Source organism: Hemitrygon akajei, chromosome 20 (assembly GCF_048418815.1).
Source record: "Hemitrygon akajei chromosome 20, sHemAka1.3, whole genome shotgun sequence".
Classification (NCBI taxonomy): Eukaryota; Metazoa; Chordata; class Chondrichthyes; order Myliobatiformes; family Dasyatidae; genus Hemitrygon; species Hemitrygon akajei.
Genome location: NC_133143.1, coordinates 70,645,577 through 70,668,861, shown reverse-complemented (window position 1 = coordinate 70,668,861; position 23,285 = coordinate 70,645,577). Strand labels below are relative to the sequence as shown.

At 44.1% G+C, this 23,285-nt stretch overlaps 1 protein-coding gene across 1 annotated transcript in view; it reads right to left on the bottom strand.

Annotated features, from left to right (window-relative positions):
- The window catches only part of cdk6 (cyclin dependent kinase 6), a 107,960-nt gene that overhangs the window by 18,409 nt on the left and 66,266 nt on the right, over positions 1 to 23,285 (bottom strand). Inside the window, exon 5 of the mRNA XM_073024576.1 lies at positions 7,229 to 7,338. Within this exon, the coding sequence (XP_072880677.1) occupies positions 7,229 to 7,338 (110 nt within the window). The remainder of the gene's footprint in view (positions 1 to 7,228; positions 7,339 to 23,285) is intronic.

Here is a 23,285-nt window from a genome sequence, read left to right as displayed (position 1 = left end):
GTGCATGAGATCCGGGTCCGGGGGTGGGGTTATGATTTTACCTCGATGCTGAACCTTGCAAGTAAAGCAGACAGCAGAATCAAAGACCACCTACCCCCCCCCCCCAAAGACAATCTCTATTCTCCCCTCTCCCATCAATCAGGCAGAAGATACAAAAACCTCCCGTTGTTATCAAACTCTCGAATGGATGCCTTGTACAATAAGATGGATTCTTCTCACAATCTACATCTACCTCATTATGACCTTGCGATGTGAGGGTGATGTTCTCCCGAGGGGTTGTCTATTACCGGGTCCTCAGTCGTGTGGGCAAGAGTAGGTGGTGACTGTGGTCAGTGGTTGGGTCGTTTAGTTGTACGGTCTCTTCTTTCACAGCTGCTGCTTGTTCTCTGCGGCAAAGCGGAGTTCTTTCTCATCTAACGCAGCTCCCTCTTGAACAGATTTCCTCCAGGTCTATCCATTGAGTGTAATGTCTTCCCAGCTTTTAGATGTCATGTTGGATTTCTTCAGGCTGATCTTGATGTCCTTTTTTTAAGTGTTTCCTTTCCCCACCAGGGGCTCGCTGACCTTCCTGTTTGGGGAGATGTGAGTTAGGATTACGAGTGACATGACCTATCAAACACCATCGGTGTTCATGTTGGCCTCCTCCTTCCAGCTGATCCTCAAAACCTTTCGTGGGATTACCTGGTGGTATTGCTCCAGGGCTTTCAGTTGTGTTCTGCAGGTGATTCAGGATTCAGCTTCATGCAATATTGTTGGAAGGATGCGTTTTCTGTAGACTGCAGGTTTTGTTTATTTGGACCTGTAGGTTGTGGTTTTCGATGACTCTTTTCTGTAGTCTTGCACAGGCTCCGCCAGCACTACTCAGGCGGTGATTGATCGCTGAGATGGTGTCTGCTTCTGAGGAGCGAGGATGCTGCCAGAGTAGGGTGATATTGTCAACTTTTACCAGTACTAATCCTAGCACCATCTGTGCAAGGCCAGCTTGCTACATGTGAGTATAATAAAGAATTACCAATACCAGGGTCAGCAGTCTGTAGGTAAATCACCAACAGCAAACTGTCTAGTAGCAAAGGACGTGTCATTTAGTCCTGAGGTAAATAAAGACATTGCAAATATGAAGCAGGTGACTGAAATAATTTCAATGTCATTGTTGCTGCAGGTCAGGTCTACAAGAGGCAGGGTTTCAGTACACAACTGTAAAGCAGAACAAAATAATTGTTATTCTGGATCTGATGCAGCATAACAATCTGCACATGGAGATCTGGGGGAAATTTCACCCTGTCAATCTTGAGGGCTGCCCCCCCCCCAATGCATTCTTGGCCTGCTTTGGCTGTCAACAGAAATGACACATTACAGCGTATCTTTCAATGTACATGTGATTAACAAAATTCAAGTTTATTTATCACATGCACAGTGAAACATCCAGTGGAATGTGTTTGTGTTAACAACCAACTGTTGGACCCTGACGTTTTAATCCAAGATTCTTTTAGAAGTTAAGACAGAGGCATAAAGCTTGCTGTTTTATTAAGTACTGATAAAAAGAGAATTGAAAACAGAGTGGCAAAGTTTAGTAGTTAAGAACTGGAAAAAGACTAAAGAAGATGGTGAGCAACATGTTCTGCTCTTCTTATACCTCTTAAGAAACATTCTATTCAAATTTATATATAATACTTAACCAATCTGACAGTCCTCATTCAATTATTTGATCGGGCACCTCAAGGTAAAGGAGCCATTAGGAGGTAGTGACCAAAATATGGTATGTTTTAACCTACAATTTGAGAAGGAGAAGGGAAAATCAGATGTGTCAGTATTACAGTTGAACAAAGGGAACTATGGAGCTATGAGGGAGTTGCTGGCCAAAGTTCAATGGAACAATACCCTAGCAGGGAAGACAGTGGAACAACAATGGCAGGTATTTCTGGGAATAATGCAGAAGGTGCAGGATCGGTTCATTACAAAGAGGAAGAAAGATCCTAACAGGAATAAGGGGAGACCGTGGCTGATGAGAGAAGTAAAGGAAAGTGTAAAAATAAAAGAGAAGTAGTATAACAAAGCAAAGATGACTGGGAAGCTTTTAAAGAGCAACAGAAGATAACAAAAAAGGCAATACGTGGAGAAAAAATGAGGTACGAAGGTAAACTAGCCAAGAATATAAAGGAGGATAGTAAAAGCTTCTTTAGGTATGTGAATAGCAAAAAAATAGTTAACACTCAAAATTGGGCCATTGAAGACAGAAACGGGTGAATTTATTATGGGGAACAAGGAAATGGCAGATGAGTTGAACAGGTACTTTGGATCTGTCTTCACTAGGGAAGACACAAACGATCTCCCAGATGTAATAGTGGCCAAAGGAATTAGGGTAATGGATGAACTGCAGGAAATTTATATTAGGCAAGAAATGGTGTTGGATAGACTGTTGGGTCTGAAGGCTGATAAGTCCCCGGGACCTGATGGTCTGCATCCCAGGGGACTTAAAGGAGGTGGCTCTAGAAATCGTGATGCATTGGTAATCATTTTCCAATGTTCTATAGATTCAGGAACAGTTCCTGCGGATTGTAGGGTGGCTAATGTTGTCCCACTTTTCAAGAAAGGAGAGAGAAAACAGGGAATTATAGACTGGTCAGCCTGACGTCAGTGGTGGGAAAAACGCTGGAGTCAGTTATAAAAGAGGAAATTACAACACATTTGGATAGCAGTAGAAGGCTCAGTCCGAGTCAGCATGGATTTATGAAGGGAAAATCATGCTCGACTAATCTGGAATTTTTTGAGGATATAACTATGAAAATGGACAAGGGAGAGCCAGTGGATGTAGTGTACCTGGACTTTCAGAAAGCCTTTGATAAAGTCCCACATAGAAGATTAGTGAGCAAAATTAGTGCACATGGTATTGGGGGCAGAGTACTGACATGGATTGAAAATTGGCTGGCTGACAGGAAACAAAGAGTAGCGATTAACGGGTCCCTTTCGGAATAGCAGGCTGTGACCAGTAGGGTACCGCAAGGTTCGATACTGGGACTGCAGCTGTTTACAATATACATTAATGATTTAGATGAAGGGATTAAAAGTAACATTAGCAAATTTGCTGATGACACAAAGCTGGGTGGCAGTGTGAAATGTCAGGAGGATGTTATGAGAGTGCAGGGTGACTTGGACAGGTTGGGTGAGTGGGCAAATGTATGGCAGATGCAGTTTAATGTGGATAAATGTGAGGTTATTCACTTCGGTGGCAAGAACAGGAAGGCAGATTACTATCTAAATGGAGTTACCGTAGATTCCGGACTACAGAGCGCACCTGATTAATAGCCGCTGGCTCTAATTTTAGAAATAAAATCATTTTTTTAATTATACAGGCCGCATCGGATTTTAGGCCGCACCGAATTTCCGGCGGAACGGATTTTCGGTGCACTGGATTTCCGGCGGACCGGATTTTCGGCGCACTGGATTTCCGGCGGACCGGATTTTCGGAGCACCGGATTTTCGGCCACTTGTAATATGAGATATTTACACAGAAAGATATTACACGTGTTGGGCTTCAAATTCTGCCCTGTGTTCGTTTTGGAAGAGAGACAACCAACACCGGATTACAATGCAGCGTGGCTTTATTGCAGAACGCGTTTTGCCTTCCCCTTACATTCTGCTCTTATTTATACTCCTTTTTCCCCCAAACCAAACCCTCGCTACACATATTTGGTAAGGCTAAACTTTGTTATACCTACCGGTATTTGGTAACATCGGACACTTGTGTCCTTATTGGCCCGATACCATTCACACACGAGTTTTACTGTTTTTTTGTTTACTGAATCGCTAGCAGTTTCGGTGCAGCGGAATCCTCAGTTTCGCTCCCTCCCTCCCTTGTACTGCTGTCTAATATCACGTGAGCCATTCCTGACCTGAAGCGGCAGTCCCAAATTAAATCTCCACCGTCTCACCATCAATTCATGTATGCCAAGATTACGCGCAGCAGCTCGATTTCCTTGTTCAACCGCCAGATTGATTGCCTTTAACTTAAAAGCTGCATCATATGCTTTTCTTCGAGTGTTTTCCATGTTGATGAGGGTGAGTACAAATGGCTGATTTACAATAATTTGTGAAGTGCGCTTGATTTATCGTACAATTTCATTGGACCTCTGTGAACTACTCATCAATTTTATTGGTCTACTGTTACGAGGCAAAATGTTTTGGCGGCATGGGAAAAAACTTTCTATTAGCCACACCTTATTATAAGCCGCTATGTTCAATGCTGTTCAAAGCATGGGAAAAAAGTAGCGGCTTATAATCCGACATCTACGGTAAGTTAGGAAAAGGGGAAGTACAACGAGATCTAGGTGTTCTTGTACATCAGTCAATGAAAGCAAGCATTAAGGTACAGCAGGCAGTGAAGAAAGCTAATGGCATGCTGGCCTTTATAACAAGAGGAATTGAGTATAGGAGTAAAGAGGTCCTTTTGCAGCTGTACAGGGCCCTGGTGAGACCACACCTGGAGTATTGTGTGCAGTTTCGGTCTCCAAATTTGAGGAAGGACATTCTTGCTATTGAGGGAGTGCAGCGTAGGTTCACAAGGTTAATTCCCGGAATGGCGGGATTGTCATGTTGAAAAATTGGAGCGACTAGGCTTGTATACACTGGATGAGAGGGGATCTGATTGAAACATATAAGATTATTAAGGGATTGGACACACTGGAGGCAGGAAGCATGTTCCCGCTGATGGGTGAGCCAGAACTAGAGGCCACAGTTTAAGAATAAGGGGTAGGCCATTTAGAACAGAGATGTGGAAAAACTTTGTCACGCGGACAGTGGTGGATATGTGGAATGCTCTGCCCCAGAAGGCAGTGGAGACCAAGTCTCTGGATGCTTTTAAGAGAGAGTTAGATAGAGCTCTTATAGATAGCGGGGTCAAGGGATATGGGGAGAGGGCAGGAATGGGGTACTGATTGTGTATGATCAGCCATAATCACAGTGAATGGCGGTGTTGGCTAGAAGAGCCGAATGGCCTGCTCCTGCACCTACTGTCTATTGTCTATAATTCATGTGATACCAGAGAATCAGAATTGTAACCACTAGAGGCCACATTGAACAACTGTGTATACATACTGTCACCACTAGGGGACACACTGAACAACTGCAGATACATACTGTCACCACTAGGGGACACACTGAACAACTGCAGATACATACTGTCACCACTAGGGGACACACTGAACAACTGCAGATACATACTGTCACCACTAGGGGACACAATGAACAACTGCAGATACATACTGTCACCACTAGGGGACACATTAAACAACTGCAGATACATGCAACAAACAAAAAATGCTGGAGGAGGCCAGGCAGCATCTATGGAGAAGAATAAACAGGTGACGTTTTGGACCAGGACCCTTCTCCAAGACTGGAAAAAAAATGAGAAGACAGAGTAAGGAGGTTGGGAGAGGGGAGGAGTGATTGGTGTATCTGATAGGAGAGGGTAGAAGAACATGGAATAAAGGGAAGAGGGAGGTGAAGGGCAGGTAAGAAAGAAGGTGAGAGGGAAACGGGAAAGGGGAATGGCTACCCAGACAGAATATAAGGCGTTGTTTTCCCAACTTGAGTGTGGCCTCATCATGGCAGGAGAGGAGGCCATGAGTTGACATGTCAGAATGGGAATGTGAAGTAAAATTGAAATGGATAGCCTCCGGGAAATCCCGCTTTTCTGGCAGAAGCAGCATAGGTGCCAGGCGAAGCAGTCTCCCAATCTATGGCGGGTCTCACCGATACATAGGAGGCCACACTGATACAGAGAATGACCCCAACGGTCTCACCAGAAGTGTCGCCCTACCTTGGAGGATTGTGTGGGGCCTTGAATGGTAGTGAGGGAGGAGGTGTGGCATTTATTTCACTTTAAGGAGCAGTATCAGTGGGGGGGGGGGGGGGGGGGATAGAGAATAGAGTCGCACAGAAAATGTAAAGTGGGAAAGAGGGAAAGATGTGCTTGGAGGTGGTATCCTGTAGAGATAGAGATGGTATAAGTTATGGAGTGTTATGTGCTGGATGTGGAGGTCAATGGGGTGGTGAGGACAAAGGTGAGGTGGGGTGGCAGGAGGATGGGGTGAGGGCAGATGTGCAAAAAATGGAACAGATGCAGGTGAGGGCAGCGTTGATGGTGGAGGAAAGAAAGCCCGTGCATTACACCAAAATAAGCAACTGCAGATACATACTGTCACCACTAGGGGCACAGCGGACACTGCAGATACATACTGTCACCACTAGGGGCACAGTGAACACTGCAGATACATACTGTCACCACTAGGGGCACAGCAGACACTGCAGATACATACTGTCACCACTAGGGGCACAGCGAACACTGCAGATACATACTGTCACCACTAGGGGACACACCAAACAACTACAGATACATAAAATGCTGGAGGAACTCAGCAGGCCAGCAGTATTTATGGAAAAGAGTAAACAGTTGACATTTCGGACCAAGACCCTTCATCAGGACTGGAGAAAAAAAGATGGGACGTTAGAGCAAGAAAGTGGAGGGAGGGAAGCAAGAAGCAGATAAGGAGATAAGGTGAGAGAGGGAAATGGGAATGGGAATGGTGAGGGGGCAATAACTGGAAGTTCTAGAGATCTATGTTCTTGCTATCAGGTTCAAGGCCAATGAGATGGAATATAAAGGTGTTGTTCCTTGAACCTGAGTGTGGCCTCATTGCAGCAGTAGAGAAGGACATGGACTGGCATGCTGGATACGTGTGTGTGTGTGTGTGTGTGTGTGTGTGTGTGTGTGTGTGTGTGTGTGCGTGCGTGCGTGCGTGCGTGCGTGCGTGCGTGCGTGCGTGCGTGCGTGCGTGCGTGCGTGCGTGCGTGCGTGCGTGTGTGACACACACATACTGTGGCCACTAGGAAACCTACTACACAGTTACAGGCATAAAGTTATATAAGTTATATAAAATACAACTTAGGCATAGAAGCTAAGAAAATAACAATTATACAATCCAATCCAAATCCAAAAATAAATCTGATCTAATCTCTAGCCTAAGAGCTAATGAAGGTTAGCTAAGGAAGGGTAGAAATTCACCAAAGGCCCACTTTCAGAAGCCAAATGGTAGATAGTATACTAAATGTTTGGCTTCCGTGGTGGAGGGTGAACTAGAACCTGTCTCTTCCTGAAAATGAAAGGTCACGTGTATAGATCATATCTGACAGTTCTTGTGTCTAGAATAGATACAAAGTGCATGACACTTACCGTCGACGGAACATCTCTGCAAATATACAGCCAACACTCCATAGGTCAACTGGCGTTGCGTAACTTGACTGCAGCAAGACTTCCGGTGCCCGGTACCACAAAGTAACAACCTGCAAATTCAAAATATTTGCATTAATGCAGCTCAGAGGAATGTACCAAATGCTATATACTTTTCACAATACTGCTTCCATAGACTACTTGTAGTTGTAGAGTTTCCCTTACATGACCTCCCATCGAGTCTGCTCCACCATTTCACCATGGCTGATTAATTATCCTTCTTAACCCCATTCTCCTGCCATTTCCCTGCAACATTCTGACACCCTGATTAACAAAAATCTTTAAATACATCCCACGACTTGGCCTGTGGCAATGAATTCCACCTCATCTCTGTTCTAAATGGGCATCGTTCTATTCTGAGGCTGTGCCCGCCGGTCCTAGATTTCCACTATAGGAAATATCCTCTCCTCATCCCCTCATTCTTCTAAACTCCAGAGAGTACAGAGCCATTAAATGGGTCCAATACATTAACTCTTTCAGTCCCAGGATCATTCTAGTGAACTTCCTCTAGATCCTCTCCAATGCCAGCACATCTTTCCCTAGATAAGGGGCCCAAAACTGCTCCCAATAACCCAAGTGAAGAGTAAGTTGGAGCTCTGGAAGTGTGGTCTGACCAATGCCTTACAAAGCTTACGTCTGGCCCTCTCAAAATCAATTAGGATAGTGTTCTATTTCAGCAACTGTCTCAGGTGTTCAACACATTTTCCAACTCCACAGATTGTGTTTATAAAACTCATTGAACAAGGATACAAAACTGATACAAAATATTGCATTAGCAGTTTCTGATTGTGCAAAAACTGCACTTTTTCCCTAAGCAACACACACAAAATACTGGAAATCCAGAGAAACACACGCGCGCACGCACACACACACACACACACACACACACACACACACACACACACACACACACACACACACACACACACACACACACACACACACACACACACACACACACACACACACACACACACACACACACACACGGAGAATAAGAGCTGGGGAAGGGGGGAAAGAAGACAAGCTAGAAGGGGATGGACGAGACCAGGTGAGAAGGAAGTTAGATGGGTGGGGTAATGAAGTGAAAAGCTGGTACGTGGAAAGGGCTGGAGAAAATGATTGGCTAGGTAAAGTAAATAAACAAGATGGCATTATATGTAGCATTGCTGCAAAGGTACAACTCTTACCTTCCTGGGTAAGCAGAAATGAAAAGGAGAGGACTCAGGGGTTTTCTGGTTTAACAGACTGTTGTTAATGCCCCAAGGTATTTCCGTGAATTGAAAAAGATAGCTTCATTCGCCCACAGTCTCACACAGATCAATTTCAATTTTAACAGTCAGTTATGTTACTTACATTGCTTTTATTCCCTTATATCATTCAAATTCTGACTGTTCTTTTATTAAGACAAAAGTTAGCAGCTCCCAGATCCGATAAACATTTCACTTAGCTCCTGCGTTTATCAAAATAATTGTGCTTCTTTGTCAATTGTTCCGTCTCTCTTCTCCCCTCTCCCACTGGGCAGTAGCTTGAAAGCACGCACCACCAGGCTCGTGGACAGGTTTCTAAGGTACTAAGATGGAGTCTTAGCCTCACACTTCATCGCTTCCCGACACTGCACCATCTGCATTGTTCTACCCCAGCGCACTGACTAATGACCTGATCTGTATGGGCAGTAATGCAAAGCAAACGGTTCCCCGTATCTCTCGATACACATTATTAATGCAAAAATCATCTCAAAAAGTCTGCAGACAGGTACGACAAATCCACATCAGGAAAGGACAACAAATATTTTGATCCAGAGGGAGACAATGGCCCCGTGTAAGGTGAAAACCCTCCCAGTGTGGAAAAGGGAATCAAGTGCAGGAAGATGTGTGGGCTGAGAGATGGAGGTTCTCAAAATTCTGAGTATTAAAAGATTGATTTTATTTGCAACATGTACATCAAAACGTTAAATGCGTTAAGTGTGAAATGCGTCATTTGTGTCAAGTCAAATTTGATTTGAAGCAACTGTGCTTGATAAATCCGAGTTATAGAACGCCACAGGAAATAGAACCTTCAGCCATATAGTCCACACCGAGTCTCCCATCGACCTGCGCCCCTCCTGTCCAAGTACCTAAACCAACCTCTGAAATCAAACTCGAGTCATTATCACTTCTGCTGGCATCTCTTTCCACACTCTCATGACCCTTAACCCATGAGCTCTAGATGTAGCCTCAGCCAACCTCAGTGGAAAAGGCCTGCTTGCATTTACCTTGTTTACACCCCTCATAATTTTGTATACCTCTATCAAATCTCCCTCAATCTTCTCCTCACCTATTTAACCTTACTTTACTTTATTGACTTTACCTTGCCAATCATTTTCTCCAGCCCTTTCCATGTAACAGCTTCTCACTTCACCCATCTAACTTCCTTCTCACCTGGTCTCACCTATCCCCTTCTAGCTTGTCTTCAAGTCTTGGCAACATCCTTGTAAATTTTCTCTGCACTCTGTCAAACTTAATTCGCATCTTTTCTGTGGGTGGGTGACCAGAACTGCACATAATATTTGAATTAGGTTTTACTAATGTCTTGTACAACTTCAACATAATACCCTAAACTCCTGTACTCAGTGCTTTGATTTATGAAGGGCAATGTGCTGAAAGCTCAGTTTATGACTCTTTCTACTTGTGACACCACAAGGGATGATGGACCCGGGTCCGCAGTGCGTAGATGAAGCAGTGGCTGTGGGAAGCAGACAGGTTACTGAGCAGCGGTACATGTATTTGGCTGTAACAGAGGCTGCCTTTCCACTGAAGTGGAGAAATAACAAAATGTTATGAGGAAACATGGAGATGCAAGTGACATGAAAAAAACACGGCCTCATGGCAGACAGCCCGTGGGTTTGTTACCACGGATGTACCCAAAAAAAAACAACTACCTGGATAAGAAGTTGACAGTAGACACTGAATGAAGGTCTTTGAAAGGCTCACAGGTAGTTACAACAAGGCCAGTGCAAGGTTGTTCATTACTCATTGCCTTCTTGTGGGGGAGCAAAAGCTGAGGTTTCTCATCACAAGCCAGGTGCTGTGGTTGGTAGCTCAGGTGATGTCCTCGTGTCCCTGACCGCTCGAGTGACTGTGCCATATGAGCCCGCATCAACGCTCTGGGTCAGTCCTGAAGGCTCTCCCTCAGGTGGACGATAAAGCAGGCCATGGTAAAACAAACAGCAGGGTAGGTATACCTGGTCAACACGGTCAGCAATCACTTACGCCATATCACCAAAAGAGAATCCTTGTCCTCAGTTTGTGGGAATAAGTGTAACCTCGATGGTGTACATCACCAGTGAGACTAGAGCATTCTGAAGTATGCTAATATTAGGTGAAGAACAGGTAAGATGATACTGAAATGCTACAGAATGCTGAGTCCAAAATGAATCCAAACACTGAAGTAATTTAATGTCTGTCAATCAGACCAGCAGACTCAAGGACTGCTTCTGTACCATTAGCAGACGATTCAATAGACCGTGGTACAATAAAATGAACAAATAAACCAATTCCAAGCTAACAGACTGGTGCCATGCTACATTCCCCAAGCTTTGAATGGATGGGTAGATAATCAATGGTCCTTCTATAATGACCCTGGATGTGAATCAATAGACAATAGACAGTAGATGCAGGAGTAGGCCATTCGGCCCTTCTAGCCAGCACCGCCATTCACTGTGATCATGGCTGATCATACACAATCAGTACCCCGTTCCTGCCCTCTCCCCATATCCCTTGACCCCGCTATCTATAAGAGCTCTATCTAACTCTCTCTTGAATGCATCCAGAGACTTGGCCTCCACTGCCTTCTGGGGCAGAGCATTCCACAGATCCACCACTCTCTGGGTGAAAAAGTTCTTCCGGATCTCTGTTCTAAATGGCCTACCCCTTATTCTTAAACTGTGGCCTCTAGTTCTGGCTCACCCATCAGCGGGAACATGCTTCCTGCCTCCAGTGTGTCCAATCCCTTAATAATCTTCGCATGAATCCTCGCATGAAAAGAGCCTTGAGCTCAGTCCAGCTGGTCGGTGGCCGCCCGTACACTATCATACGGCCGGTGGCCGCCCGTACTCTATCATACGGCCGGTGGTCGCCCGTACACTATCACAGCATTTAAGCCAGGGGCTCCAACCTTGATTATGCCGTGGACCACTATCATTACTAAAAGGGTCCGTGCATCCTAGGTTTGGAACCTCTGATTTAAGGTAAGGTGGGGTTTTGAATTTATTTTCTTAACTATTCACTGTTTCCAATAAAATGTTGAGATTCCTCTGCGTGACTAAGGGGGCATTTCCAAACCCTCCTTTTCAAAATGTCTGTAGAACACAAGCATCTTTTGATTCAGAGGGATAGTACGGACTCAGACTCGATGGACTGATTGCTCTTATGTCTTATGGTCTCTAAATCTCTGCTGAGATGGACAATTAACATTTCACACTGAGCAAAACACTATAACAAAACACTGAGCACGTGATTATCTCCCCTGCAAAATTAGCATCCTGCTATGTTACATTGCCAAAAGGTGTCAAACACTGATATTTGAAACCCTGAGAAAATGCTTTCGGTATCCAAAACAACTGTGTGACTATTGAAAGTAATCGACCCCATAAAACATGTGATCTTCCGGCTGCCAGAGCACAGACAGCAGCCTGGGAAAATCAAAGCAACAAATTAATTCTATTTAAAGCCCTTATCAATTTATCCTACAAGTAGATATTTTTTCATGGGAAAAATAAAGTCTGCTATGGAGTAGTGTCAGCCTAGTGAGTAATACTGGAGTTGAGTTATTGATGTGACCTCAATAAGGTGTTAAGAAACTTGGCACAGGCACCTCACCTCTCGTTTGTACCTATTTTAAATCTGAGGGATGAAGACAATGAGTTCATTTTAATTTCTCTTCCCAGATTTTCTCAGAACAGATTTTGGTGTGGGAGGTATTTTCCAGCTGAACATATTAGATTGGAATTGGGATTGGGTTAGGATCACATGTACTGAGAGACAGTGAAAAACTTCTTACATATTGTTCATTACACAGTACATCGAGGTAGACCAAGGAATACCAGGGAATATCAGGGAATAAGGTGCAAGGTCATATTGAGGTTGACTGAGGTCAAGTGTCCATTTTAATGTGCCGGGGAGCTATTTAATATTCTTACAACAATGGGTTAGAAGCTGTCCTTGACCCTGATGGGAGGTGCCTGGGGTGAGTGAATGCTGTGGCTGCTTTGCTGAGGTAGGGATAAGTATTGACAGAGTCCATGGAGGAGATAATTTCCATGATGTCCACAGCTTTTCTTCAGTCACGTGCTGAACATTTGCCATCTCAAAAAAAAATCTTTAATAAAATCTTCTAAGACTGAGATTTTAGACTTTCCTTGTCCCTCTTGTTCCTCTATTTCTCTGGGGTCTCAGAATTATTGGCAGTCTGCGATCACAGTAAATTTCCCCAAAAGGGGCAAGGGGGCAAGATATCATTACCAAAGTTCTAGCACCTTCTTAGCCTCCCGATCAGGGTCAGGTGAAGCCATGTGAGCAGCCGGTGCAGATCACAAGCCCGACTTCTGCGACCACAGGCGCCGGAGACAATCTCAGAAGAGTATTGATAATTATGGGTGGGGGGCGGTCACCTGTCTTGTAAAGGCACTGTCCAGAAGGCAATGGCAAGCCACTTGTGTAGAAAAAATTGCCAGGAACAATCATGGTTAAAGACCATGATTCACCTACGTCATACGACACAGAGCATGATGAACGAGTACTTTTCAGGGCGGGCAAGCAGGGAGTCTTTCACGTGCCCTGCTGGCTTGCGCTGGACAGTTTGACATGCTTGCTTTTTGAAATGCAGTGTTTTGACTCAGTGGACAGAAACTAAACAGATCAAGGAATGTAAATCAAAACATAATAAGTCTTCACAGCAAGAAATTCTGCAGATGCTGGAAATTCAGAGTAACACCCACACAACGCTGGAGGAACTCAGCAGACCAGGCAACATCTATAGAAGAGTACAGTCAACATCTCAGCCCAAAGCATTGACCGTTTACTATTTTCCATAGATGCTGCCTGGCCTGCAGGGTTCCTCTAGCATTTTGTGTGTGTGTTGCATGGATTTCCAACATCTGCAGATTTTCTCTTGTTTGTGAGGAACTCAGCAGGTCAGGCTAACAAGCAGATGACGTTTCAAGCTGATACCCTTCATCAGAACACAGTAATCAGGAGTTAAACCCTTTAATGAATGACATTTTGCTAATTTACTTAAATTCCTGTGGTGACAGAAAATGAAGCATTTACAGAGGTCACTTTTCCACAAATTTCTCTGCTCAGTGATGGTATGAGACCAGGTTAAATAACACGATATCAAGTGTAAATGTTGCTTTGTAAATAACGGGTTCTTTCACTCAGTAAGTTCTCATGTTTGAGGGCACTGAAGTAGACTGAAGGATGAACAGATAAGAGCAATCATGCTGGCTGCCAATAAATAGCAGATTAAAGAGCTGAAGATAGTCTGATTAAATGGCACATTCTTCACATTCTTCTCTGGTGAGAAAGTTGTCCCCGATAGCTAGATTCAGGCAGCCACAGTGTAGCAGACATTTAACACTACTGAGAAACCATCAGATTGTAGGTTGCTCTATTGCCAGAGGACCCTGAATCAACACCACCCCCACAACAGCCTGCTCCAAAGAGCGATAAATTTTACCGTCCTTGGCTTTTCTAATTAAAAGCACTAAAAGAGTGTTGAATGCACAAGGACTCCTGGCACTGCGCCAGCGTTTATGTTCTCCCTGTGTGGGTAAAAGCCCTTTGATGGTCGGCCCTCCTGTTCTCAGCTGGAGCTGCCTATGACCCTGCCCTTCTGACTCCATGTAACCGGTCAAACACTAACAAAACACGAGAACCTGAGGGACATGCTCCGTAATGTTTACTTTCCCATTGAGAGTAATTCCTAAATTCAAAATGAATGGTCCAACTAGAAAATCAGTGGATGAACCAGCTGAAATACCTGATAGAGCAAAGCAAATGAAGCTACATTATGAAGACAAACAGTGGAGCAATCTGTCTGTTCCAGAGTGTAAAAACAGAACACAGCAAGCGCGACTCTAAGGAATGTAAGCGGGGGCCTCGCCTATGAACAAAGAGAGCTCAGTACGCTCTTCCCCACCACCCTGCTACCACATCCGAACTTCGTTAGTGGAAAATTCCTGAGAAATGCTGTAATTTTTGCCACTCCCCCTCCCCAGTACAGTCAAGATAGTAAAGCCCAGATGACATTGACCCAATTTATTCTTGTTGAATTGGCCCATTGCCCAGCTTGGTAAATAATTACTGTACCAGCGGGAAAAATGTCCACTCCCTGGCAATTGACAAGGTCTGGCAGGAAATACCAAATTGATGTATCATGCATTCTCTAACTATTTTGCGTGCCCATAGGCCAGTCCATTGCAAGTTGCTACACTCCATCTGTACGGTGCTGAGGAGAGTTTTGCCGTTCAATTGGGAAGTGAATGTGGCAAAGTCTCACATGTGAGACAAGTCATCAGAGGTGACAGGCGCATTTCGTTACTTCAGATAAAACCAATCAATCATAAAAAAGGACTAATTAGCAGAACTACCAAAATAATTAGCTCTAAACTACTTCCATTTTTATCTGTCAGGAAGCTTGGATCATTTAAAATCCACTTCCTAACAATAGTTGAAGGAATTTCCATGAGCGGTGGAAATGCTAAATACAGTTTCAATAATCCTCATGACATTGAAGGTCCAAATGACTTCATAATCCAAAACTAACACAGATAATAGCTCTGTGTGAGTGTGTGTGAGAGGGAGAGGGAGAGAGACTGAGACTGACTCTGTGTCTAAGCACATGTGCAATTGCTGTGACCTGTTCAAAAACCAGCAGGGGATGAGTTAGCGAGGAAGGTATCCGAATGGGTATCTGGGTAATAGACAATAGACAGTAGGTGGAAGAGTAGGCCATTTGGCCCTTCTAGCCAGCACCGCCATTCACTGTGATCATGGCTGATCATAAACAATCAGTACCCCGTTCCTGCCCTCTCCCCATATCCCTTGACCCCGCTATCTTTCAACATATGACAGTCTGCCATTCCGGGAATTAACCTTGTGAACCTACGCTGCACTCCCTCAATAGCAAGAATGTCCTTCCTCAAATTTGGAGACCAAAACTGCACACAATACTCCAGGTGGGGTCTCACCAGGGCCCTGTACAGCTGCAGAAGGACCTCTTTACTCCTATACTCAATTCCTCTTGTTATAAAAGCCAGCATGCCATTAGCTTTCTTCACTGCCTGCTGTACCTGCATGCTTGCTTTCATTGACTGATGTACAAGAACACCTAGATCTCGTTGTACTTCCCCTTTGTGTCATCAGCAAATTTGCTAATGTTACTTTTAATCCCTTCATCTTAATCATTAATGTATATTGTAAACAGCTGCAGTCCCAGCACCGAACCCACTGGTCACAGCCTGCCATTCTGAAAGGGACCTGTTAATCGCTACTCTTCGTTTCCTGTCAGCCAGCCAATTTTCAATCCATGTCAGTACTCTGCCCCCAATACCATGTGCCCTAATTTTGTCCACTAATCTCCTTATGTGGGACTTTATCAAAAGCTTTCTGCAAGTCCAAGTACACTACATCCACTGGCTCTCCCTTGTCCATTTTCATAGTTATAAATCCATGCTGACTCGGTAATAGACTTCTATGGTGCATTTGGGCCTCATGAAGTCGAGGAAGGTGCAGGCACCATAACTGAAGAAATTTTTGGAGCTCTCATAGCTACCACTGATTACCAAAGAAGATTGGAATATTTCACAAAAAGTCATTAACAGTTCGAATACAGATCAAGGATCAACTTTATTCGCCATATACATTTAGATGTGTTAGGAATTTACCGTGTTGTGTTGGTCAGAGCACTGCATGCAACAAAAAACATTTCAACCATTTTATTGATTAACTCATACACACACACTGATTGTATGTACATTAAATGCCACTAGGTACAGGAGTTATCTGCACATAACTGATAAGGTGATAAAGTGGCAAGCGGAATTCCTCTCGGCAGAAGAAGGGCACACGAAAATACAGTAGGACAGTGAAAGTCAGCGTGGTACAGGCTGTGGAGTGTCAGGGTAACGTGGGAGTCCATGGTGCTGAGGGGCTGAGGTGGTGGTGGGCTCAATAATGGGTGGGGGTGTTGGATGCCGCATAGCCTCTTCCCTGATGGGGGTGGGACAAACAGTTGATGAGCTGGGTGAGTGGCGTCCTTCATGAACGGATGGAGACAGTACTGCTTGCTGATTCTGTGCCTACTGATTTTAAAAATCCCTCCGGAAAGGACAGAGACTTTGAAAGGAAAGTAATTAATGCTCACTAGAGAAGCTCAACAACAGTTCCAACAGAACTGGCTGGGTTTGAAGAGAATTATCCTAGTGCCCAATCCCTTCAGAGCAATTAATTGTGCATGGAATATCTTAAGGAATTTGTAAGAGATATGATTAGGTGTTGTGTAATCTAAGCTTTGCTTCTTTACACAGTCTTCAATAGCTAAATGGTGCAGTTCAGTTCAAAAGACCTCTGAGTGAAATCAACTCTGCCTGTGTGAATCTGGTTTGTTGCTATGGGTACCTGCCTCAGTTATACAGCAGCCGACTGTTGTATGGGGGAATGTGGGAACTCAGCAGGGCAAAAGGGTAAGGAACTAACAAGACATCTATTACTGATCAAAAAATTGTTTCTGCCACCAGGTCTTCTAACCAGCATCAGGAGCTGGAAAGATTCAATTACAGTTTTGCAGAAGTTTTGAGTTGCTTGCTGAATGGTGCCGCTGTTTGTACATTCACCCTGGTCTTCCCCCACATTATGACATACTGGTTAGCAAGTTAATTGGTCACACGGTGAAGACTCGATGGGCTAGAAGGATCTGTTACCGTCTGTAAAACAATACAGTTCATATTGCAGGCTTTTAACAACCTATAAAGGAATTGAGGCTCTAGCCATTTTGCCCCAATGGCATTGTCATCTTCAGTAAGGAATACCTAATGACTTAGTAGCTTTTGTGATACAAACATTCTTCAAGTCACTTTTTACTGTCATTTCGATCATAACTGCTGGTACAGTACACAGTAAAAATGAGACAACACTTTTCAGGACCATAGTGCTACGTAAACAATACAAAAACTACACTGAACTATGTAAAACAACGCAAAAACTACACTAGACTACAGACCAACCCAGGACTGCATGAAGTACACAGAACAGTGCAGGCATTACAATAAATAATAAACAAGACAACAGGCAAAGCAGAGGTCAGTAAGTTGATAGTCTAATGGCTTGGGGTTGGGAAATCTTACATAAATTAACAGCTGAATGGTGGCGTCCGGGATTCAGTCCGTTTCTTTACTCCCACCGAGTATTTTGTTGCCACAGGTGTAGTCCAATTTAAAGTCCATTGGAAAGCAGAATGGACGGGAGAGCCGGCCGGCTAGGGCTTGTTTTTTCCTGGCACGGACTCCTGCCCGCTCACCTCGCTTCCTCGCACACCGCTTACAATGGCCCCACCTCCGGCCACCGGCATCAGGTGGCTCTGCGGACTGCAGGCCTGATCCCCTCAGCAAGCCAAGGTCACGCAATCTAACCAGCAGATTTTCATGAAGATTTTTGGGCAATCTCTGAAGTCAAGAATGAGGCATACACAGGAGGCGACACATCACGTACGCTCTGCTATTCCGTCATGGGTGATTTATTGGCGCTCAATGCCAGTCGCCTGCATTTTCACCGTAACTTTCACCTACCACACTTTATAAAGTGTTACAAGAGCTATGGAGAGGAAGAGGCACTGTGAGAACAAAGAGAAGAGCAAACTCTACGGCTCAATCTGACAATAACTCTGCAAACTGCTTTTACCTGCCTGTTTTATTCAAGCTAAAACTCTTAAGTAGAAACTTTAAGAAATAGAAAGTAGAAATTAAATAGAAATTTTAAGAGGAATAGATGGAATGGACAGCCAGCACCTCTTCCCCAGGGCACCACTGCTCAATACAAGAGGACGTGGCCTTAAGGTAAGGGGAGGGAAGTTCAAGGGGGATATTAGAGAAGTTTTTTTACTCAAGAGAATGGTTGGTGCGTGGAATGCACTGCCTGAGTCAGTGGTGGAGGTAGATACACTAGTGAAACTATTAAGACAGGTGTATGGAGGAATTTAAGGTGGGGGGATAGATGGGAGGCAGGGTTTAAGTGTCGGCACAACATTGTGGGCCGAAGGGCCTGTGCTGTGCTGTACTATTCTATGTTCTATGAAACATAGATGATAGAAAAATGGAGGGCTGCCTAGAAGGAAAGGGTTAGATTGGCAAAAAGGTTGGTGTGATATTGCGTGCCGATGGGCATGTACTGTGCTGTAATGTTCTTTGTTTTCTATGTTTAACAACTGTAAAATCCAAACCCTTTCAGAAGTTACTTTTATACAAGTTAGGTCTTAGCCAGTAAACCTTTCTGCCAAAGAGCTGGCTGTCAGTACTTGAGATGAAATGCTGAGGGCATATTGCAGTATTGTTCAGCCTACACAAAGGTGATATCAAAAGGCACATTCCAACCCTGTTTGAAAGCAATGAACCAAAGAGACACATTTTCTTTCCCACTAAGATCCACAGATAACTTGTTCCCACACCCGCTTGTTCTATTTTTTTTAAACTCTGAGAGAACATTACAGCACAGAACAGATCTTTTGGCCCACATGAGGTAGCAGCAGAATTCAGGGGTGCTTTTCCATTCCATCATGACCTATAACCTTATTTCCCCTATAAACTTTGATGTTTTGATTAATCAAGAATCTATCAACCTCTTCCTTAGATATACCCAATGGCCTGATCTCCACAGCCAACTGTGGCTACGAGTTCCACAGATTCACCACCCTCTGGCTAAAGAAATTCCTCCTCATCTCTGCTCTAATTGGTTCATTAGTGCTGTGGTAAAACAAAAGAGCTTTTTACACATTTGCTTTGCATGCATTCCCCTGGCCTGTTTGTGATCTATTACTGTTGTGAAATTGTGAGGTTGTTTTGCAGTACACTGAAACACACAGAACATAGAAGTCTACAGCACATTCCAGGCCCTTCGGCCCACAATGTGCCGACCATGTAACCTACTCTAGAAACTGCCTCGAATTACTCTATCGCATAGCCCTCTATTTTTCTAAACTGCACGTACCCATCTAAGAGTCTCTTAAAGAATCCTATTATATCCGCCTCTACCACCATCGCTGGCAGTGCATTCCATGCACTCACCACTCTGTGTAAAAAAAACTTACCTCTTTCATCCCCCTTGTACCTGCTTCCATGCTAAAACTATGCCTGAGTTAGCCATTTCGGCTCTGGGAAAAAGTCTCTGGCTATCCCCACGATCAATCCCTCTCCTCATCTTATACACCTCTATCATGTCACCTCTGAACCTCCATCACTCCAAGCAGAATAGGCCAAATTCACTCAAGCTATTCTCACAAGGTATGCTCCCCAATCCAATCCTTGTAGATCTCCTCTACACTCACTCTACAGTACCCACATTCTTCCTGTTATGAGGTGACTAGAACTGAACACAGTACTCCAAGTGTGTTCTAACTAGCTGTAACATTACCTCACGGGTCTTGAACTCAATCCTATGGTAGATGAAGGCCATCACACCACACGCAGCAGCTTTGAGCGTCCTATGGTCATGGACCCATAGATCTCTCTGATCCTCCACACTGCCAAGAGTCTTACCATTAATTTTATATTCTGTCTTCAAATTTGACCTACCGAAATGAACTCCATCTTCCACTTCTGTGCCCTATTAACGTCCCGCTGTAGCCTCTGACAACCCTCCAGACTATTCACAACACCCCCAACCTTTGTGTCATCAGCGAACTTACTAACCCACCCTTCGACTTCCTCATCCAGGTCATTTATAATGATCACAAAGAAGAGGGGTTCAAGAACAGATTCCTGCGGAACACAAAAATATTACCATAAGTCACAAAAGGAAATGTTTTTAAAAACTGATGTAAAAAGGGAGCAAAGCAGTGAGTTGGTGTTCATGGTCGATGGAGTATTTATGACCTGAAAGGCCCCGTATCTTTCTCTGAATTTGTATATGGTTGGGGCATTACCAATGTTACCTTTAGCAAACATCTACATTTGTATCCTATTTGGCCACAAACATGCACTTTGCTTTTTGCTGGAAGCACCATATACCACTCACCCAGTATTATTCTATGATGACCTTACCTTTCTCTGGCATATCTTGACTTTGCATACATTTCCCCTTTGCTTAAAAACCAGATTAGAGTTTGAAAGCTGGTTATCAGCTTTGTCCTCTGCTCCGTCATCCTGACTTATCCACCTTTTGCACTCTGCTCCTGTCATCTTGCTGAAGTAGCACACGAGCCCTGTCATCTTGTTAAAGATGCACACTCATCCCTTTCTAGAGAATTTAGGAGATTGGCCCCACAGATCAGTCAGAGGCAGGTTTATTATCACTGACATATGTTGTGAAATTTGTTGTCTTGCAGCAGTAGTACATTGCAATACGTATGAACTAAAAGATGAAATATTAAATAGATAGTGAGGTAGTGTTTGTGGCTTCATTATCCATTCAGAAATCTGATGGTGAAGGGGTAGAAGCTGTCCTGAAAAAACATTCAATGTGTGTCTTCAGGGCTCCTGTACCTTCTTGTTGATGGTAGTGATAAAAAGGTTATGCCCTGGGTGATGGGGTTCTCACTGATGGCTGTCGTCTTTCTTTGTCCTTGATACTGGTGGGGGCTAGTGCCCATGATGGAGCTGGCTGAGGTTACAACCCTCGGCAGCTTTTTTCGATCCTGGCCATACCAGGCGGTACATCTGCAGAAATTCACACAAGTCAGGACAGGCCTCTCAGTGATGGATCGTCTCAAAACATCCCTTTGCAAGGCACGAATTACCAGTTCATACTGGAAACTGGTTCTGATCTGGATCACTGAAGGCTACATAATTGATCATGCATTGAAATTGCAGAGTATCAGCTTAGCTCACTGTCTTCTTAGATATCAATTACGCTGCGCTGCTGGTGGATCACAGACTCGGTGAAAGACCTCCTTTGATTTGTCCAAAACCTGTTGGTCTGCCAGCACGTCAAGATGTGCGAGGAGGAATGCTGCCGTTTCAGGTTCCAGGAGGCCGTGCTAAAGCTTTGCTGCAGCCACTACCAGGACTGGGTGGGGAAGGACCAGGGTGTGGGGTACTTCCACTCAATTATTGTAGGAGTGGATCATCTCAGAGGGCTGAAATAACCAAACAAAGTGGTGTTCCTCCGGAGCCAAGGTGCACAGCTCCACAGAAGCAGAGCGGATAGCTAGGGGCATTCTGTCGTCCTCTAGAAGGAGTTTGTATGCCCTCTCTCGTGGGATGTGTGGGTTTCTCTGGCTGTGTGGGTTTCCTCCCATAGTCCCAAGATAGAAACATAGAAACATAGAAAATAGGTGCAGGAGTAGGCCATTCGGTCCTTCGAGCCTGCACCGCCATTCAGTATGATCATGGCTGATCATCCAACTCAGAACCCTGTACCTGCTTTCTCTCCATACCCCCTGATCCCTTTAGCCACATGGGCCATATCTAACTAAGATGTACTGGTTAGCATTGCAAATCATCCCGTTGGTTAGGTTCGGGTTAATTGGGTAGCACGGTTTGATTGTCCAGAAGGCTCGTTCCACATGGTATCTCAATCAATAAACACCTTGCCAACAACCACCAGCACACAGCGCACTGCACGTAGCACAAATGGCGCATACGGTTACGATTTTAGAAGTCACAAGGAGAAAAAATTAATAATATATAACCCAAGTGCATGAGATGTCCTGCTCCAGCTTGTTCTTTCACTGTGTGAACACTGGAGGGCAGCACCACGTGAACGCCAGAGGCACACAGCTTGCAAGAGCAGATGCTCTGTCAGTGACCGAGAAACAGTGTGATGTGTAACAGCCTCCCTCTACAGTCTGAATAGACTTCTCACTGCCTCAGCTTGCACAATCAAAGAAAGACCCCTCCGAGCCCAGGCGGGTCTGTTACATGCAGTATATCTAAGTATAAATATATATAGATTGTGTCTTGTACAAATGAGTTCCTAACCCTCTAAATATTGGTAGGCTTAGAGATGTTTCTCAGCTCCTCCCTGTTCCTGTGAAGTCTCGGAAATGTTCAAGGATAATTGGCTATCCGGTGAATTTAACAGATTATTTAGTGACTGGTAGACAGCCAATCATTCGGTATCTCTTCATCCCACTAGCCCTATAGATAACACAATGACTACTTTTATTCAAGTAGGAACTAAGGTGGTGGTCACAGGAATGCTATTAAATTAGACACAAAACTGTTGGCTTAATTATGCCCATAGCGACTGCAGATTAAATTTCAACCCCTCCCCCTTAAAAACTTACTATTATAAATTCTTAGTCCACATTGTATCAATCACATACTCTAAAATAATCCACTTGTTACCAATTTGGAATATCAAAGTTAGATCAGGTTAGATAACATTATCTAACGGGCATACTTGAATGCTGCATTCCATTGTTCTACCTTCAACCCACTCCTTACTATTTTTTCCAATTTAATTTGGTTACAGTACAGGGCAGAAAATGCATGTGCCTATGTGTTCCTTTTAAAATACACTGCAGTCTCTAGTTTTGTCTTGTTTGAGGACAATATCTGATTAAAGTGAAGTATCTGCTAGAGAACAGCTTGACATAAGGAAAGTATGGTCATGTTAACGAGGGCAGTCAACAGACCGAGGGATTTGTAGGGAGACTGCAGACTGTGTGCAAATGTAACTGGTTGCAGGAACATTTTAATGATGGGGCTAATGAAGTTGAGTGTGGTTATCAAGAGCCTGATGGTTGAGGGGTCCTAACTGTTTTTGAAACTGGTGCTGCGAGTCCTGAGGCTCCCATTCTTTCTACA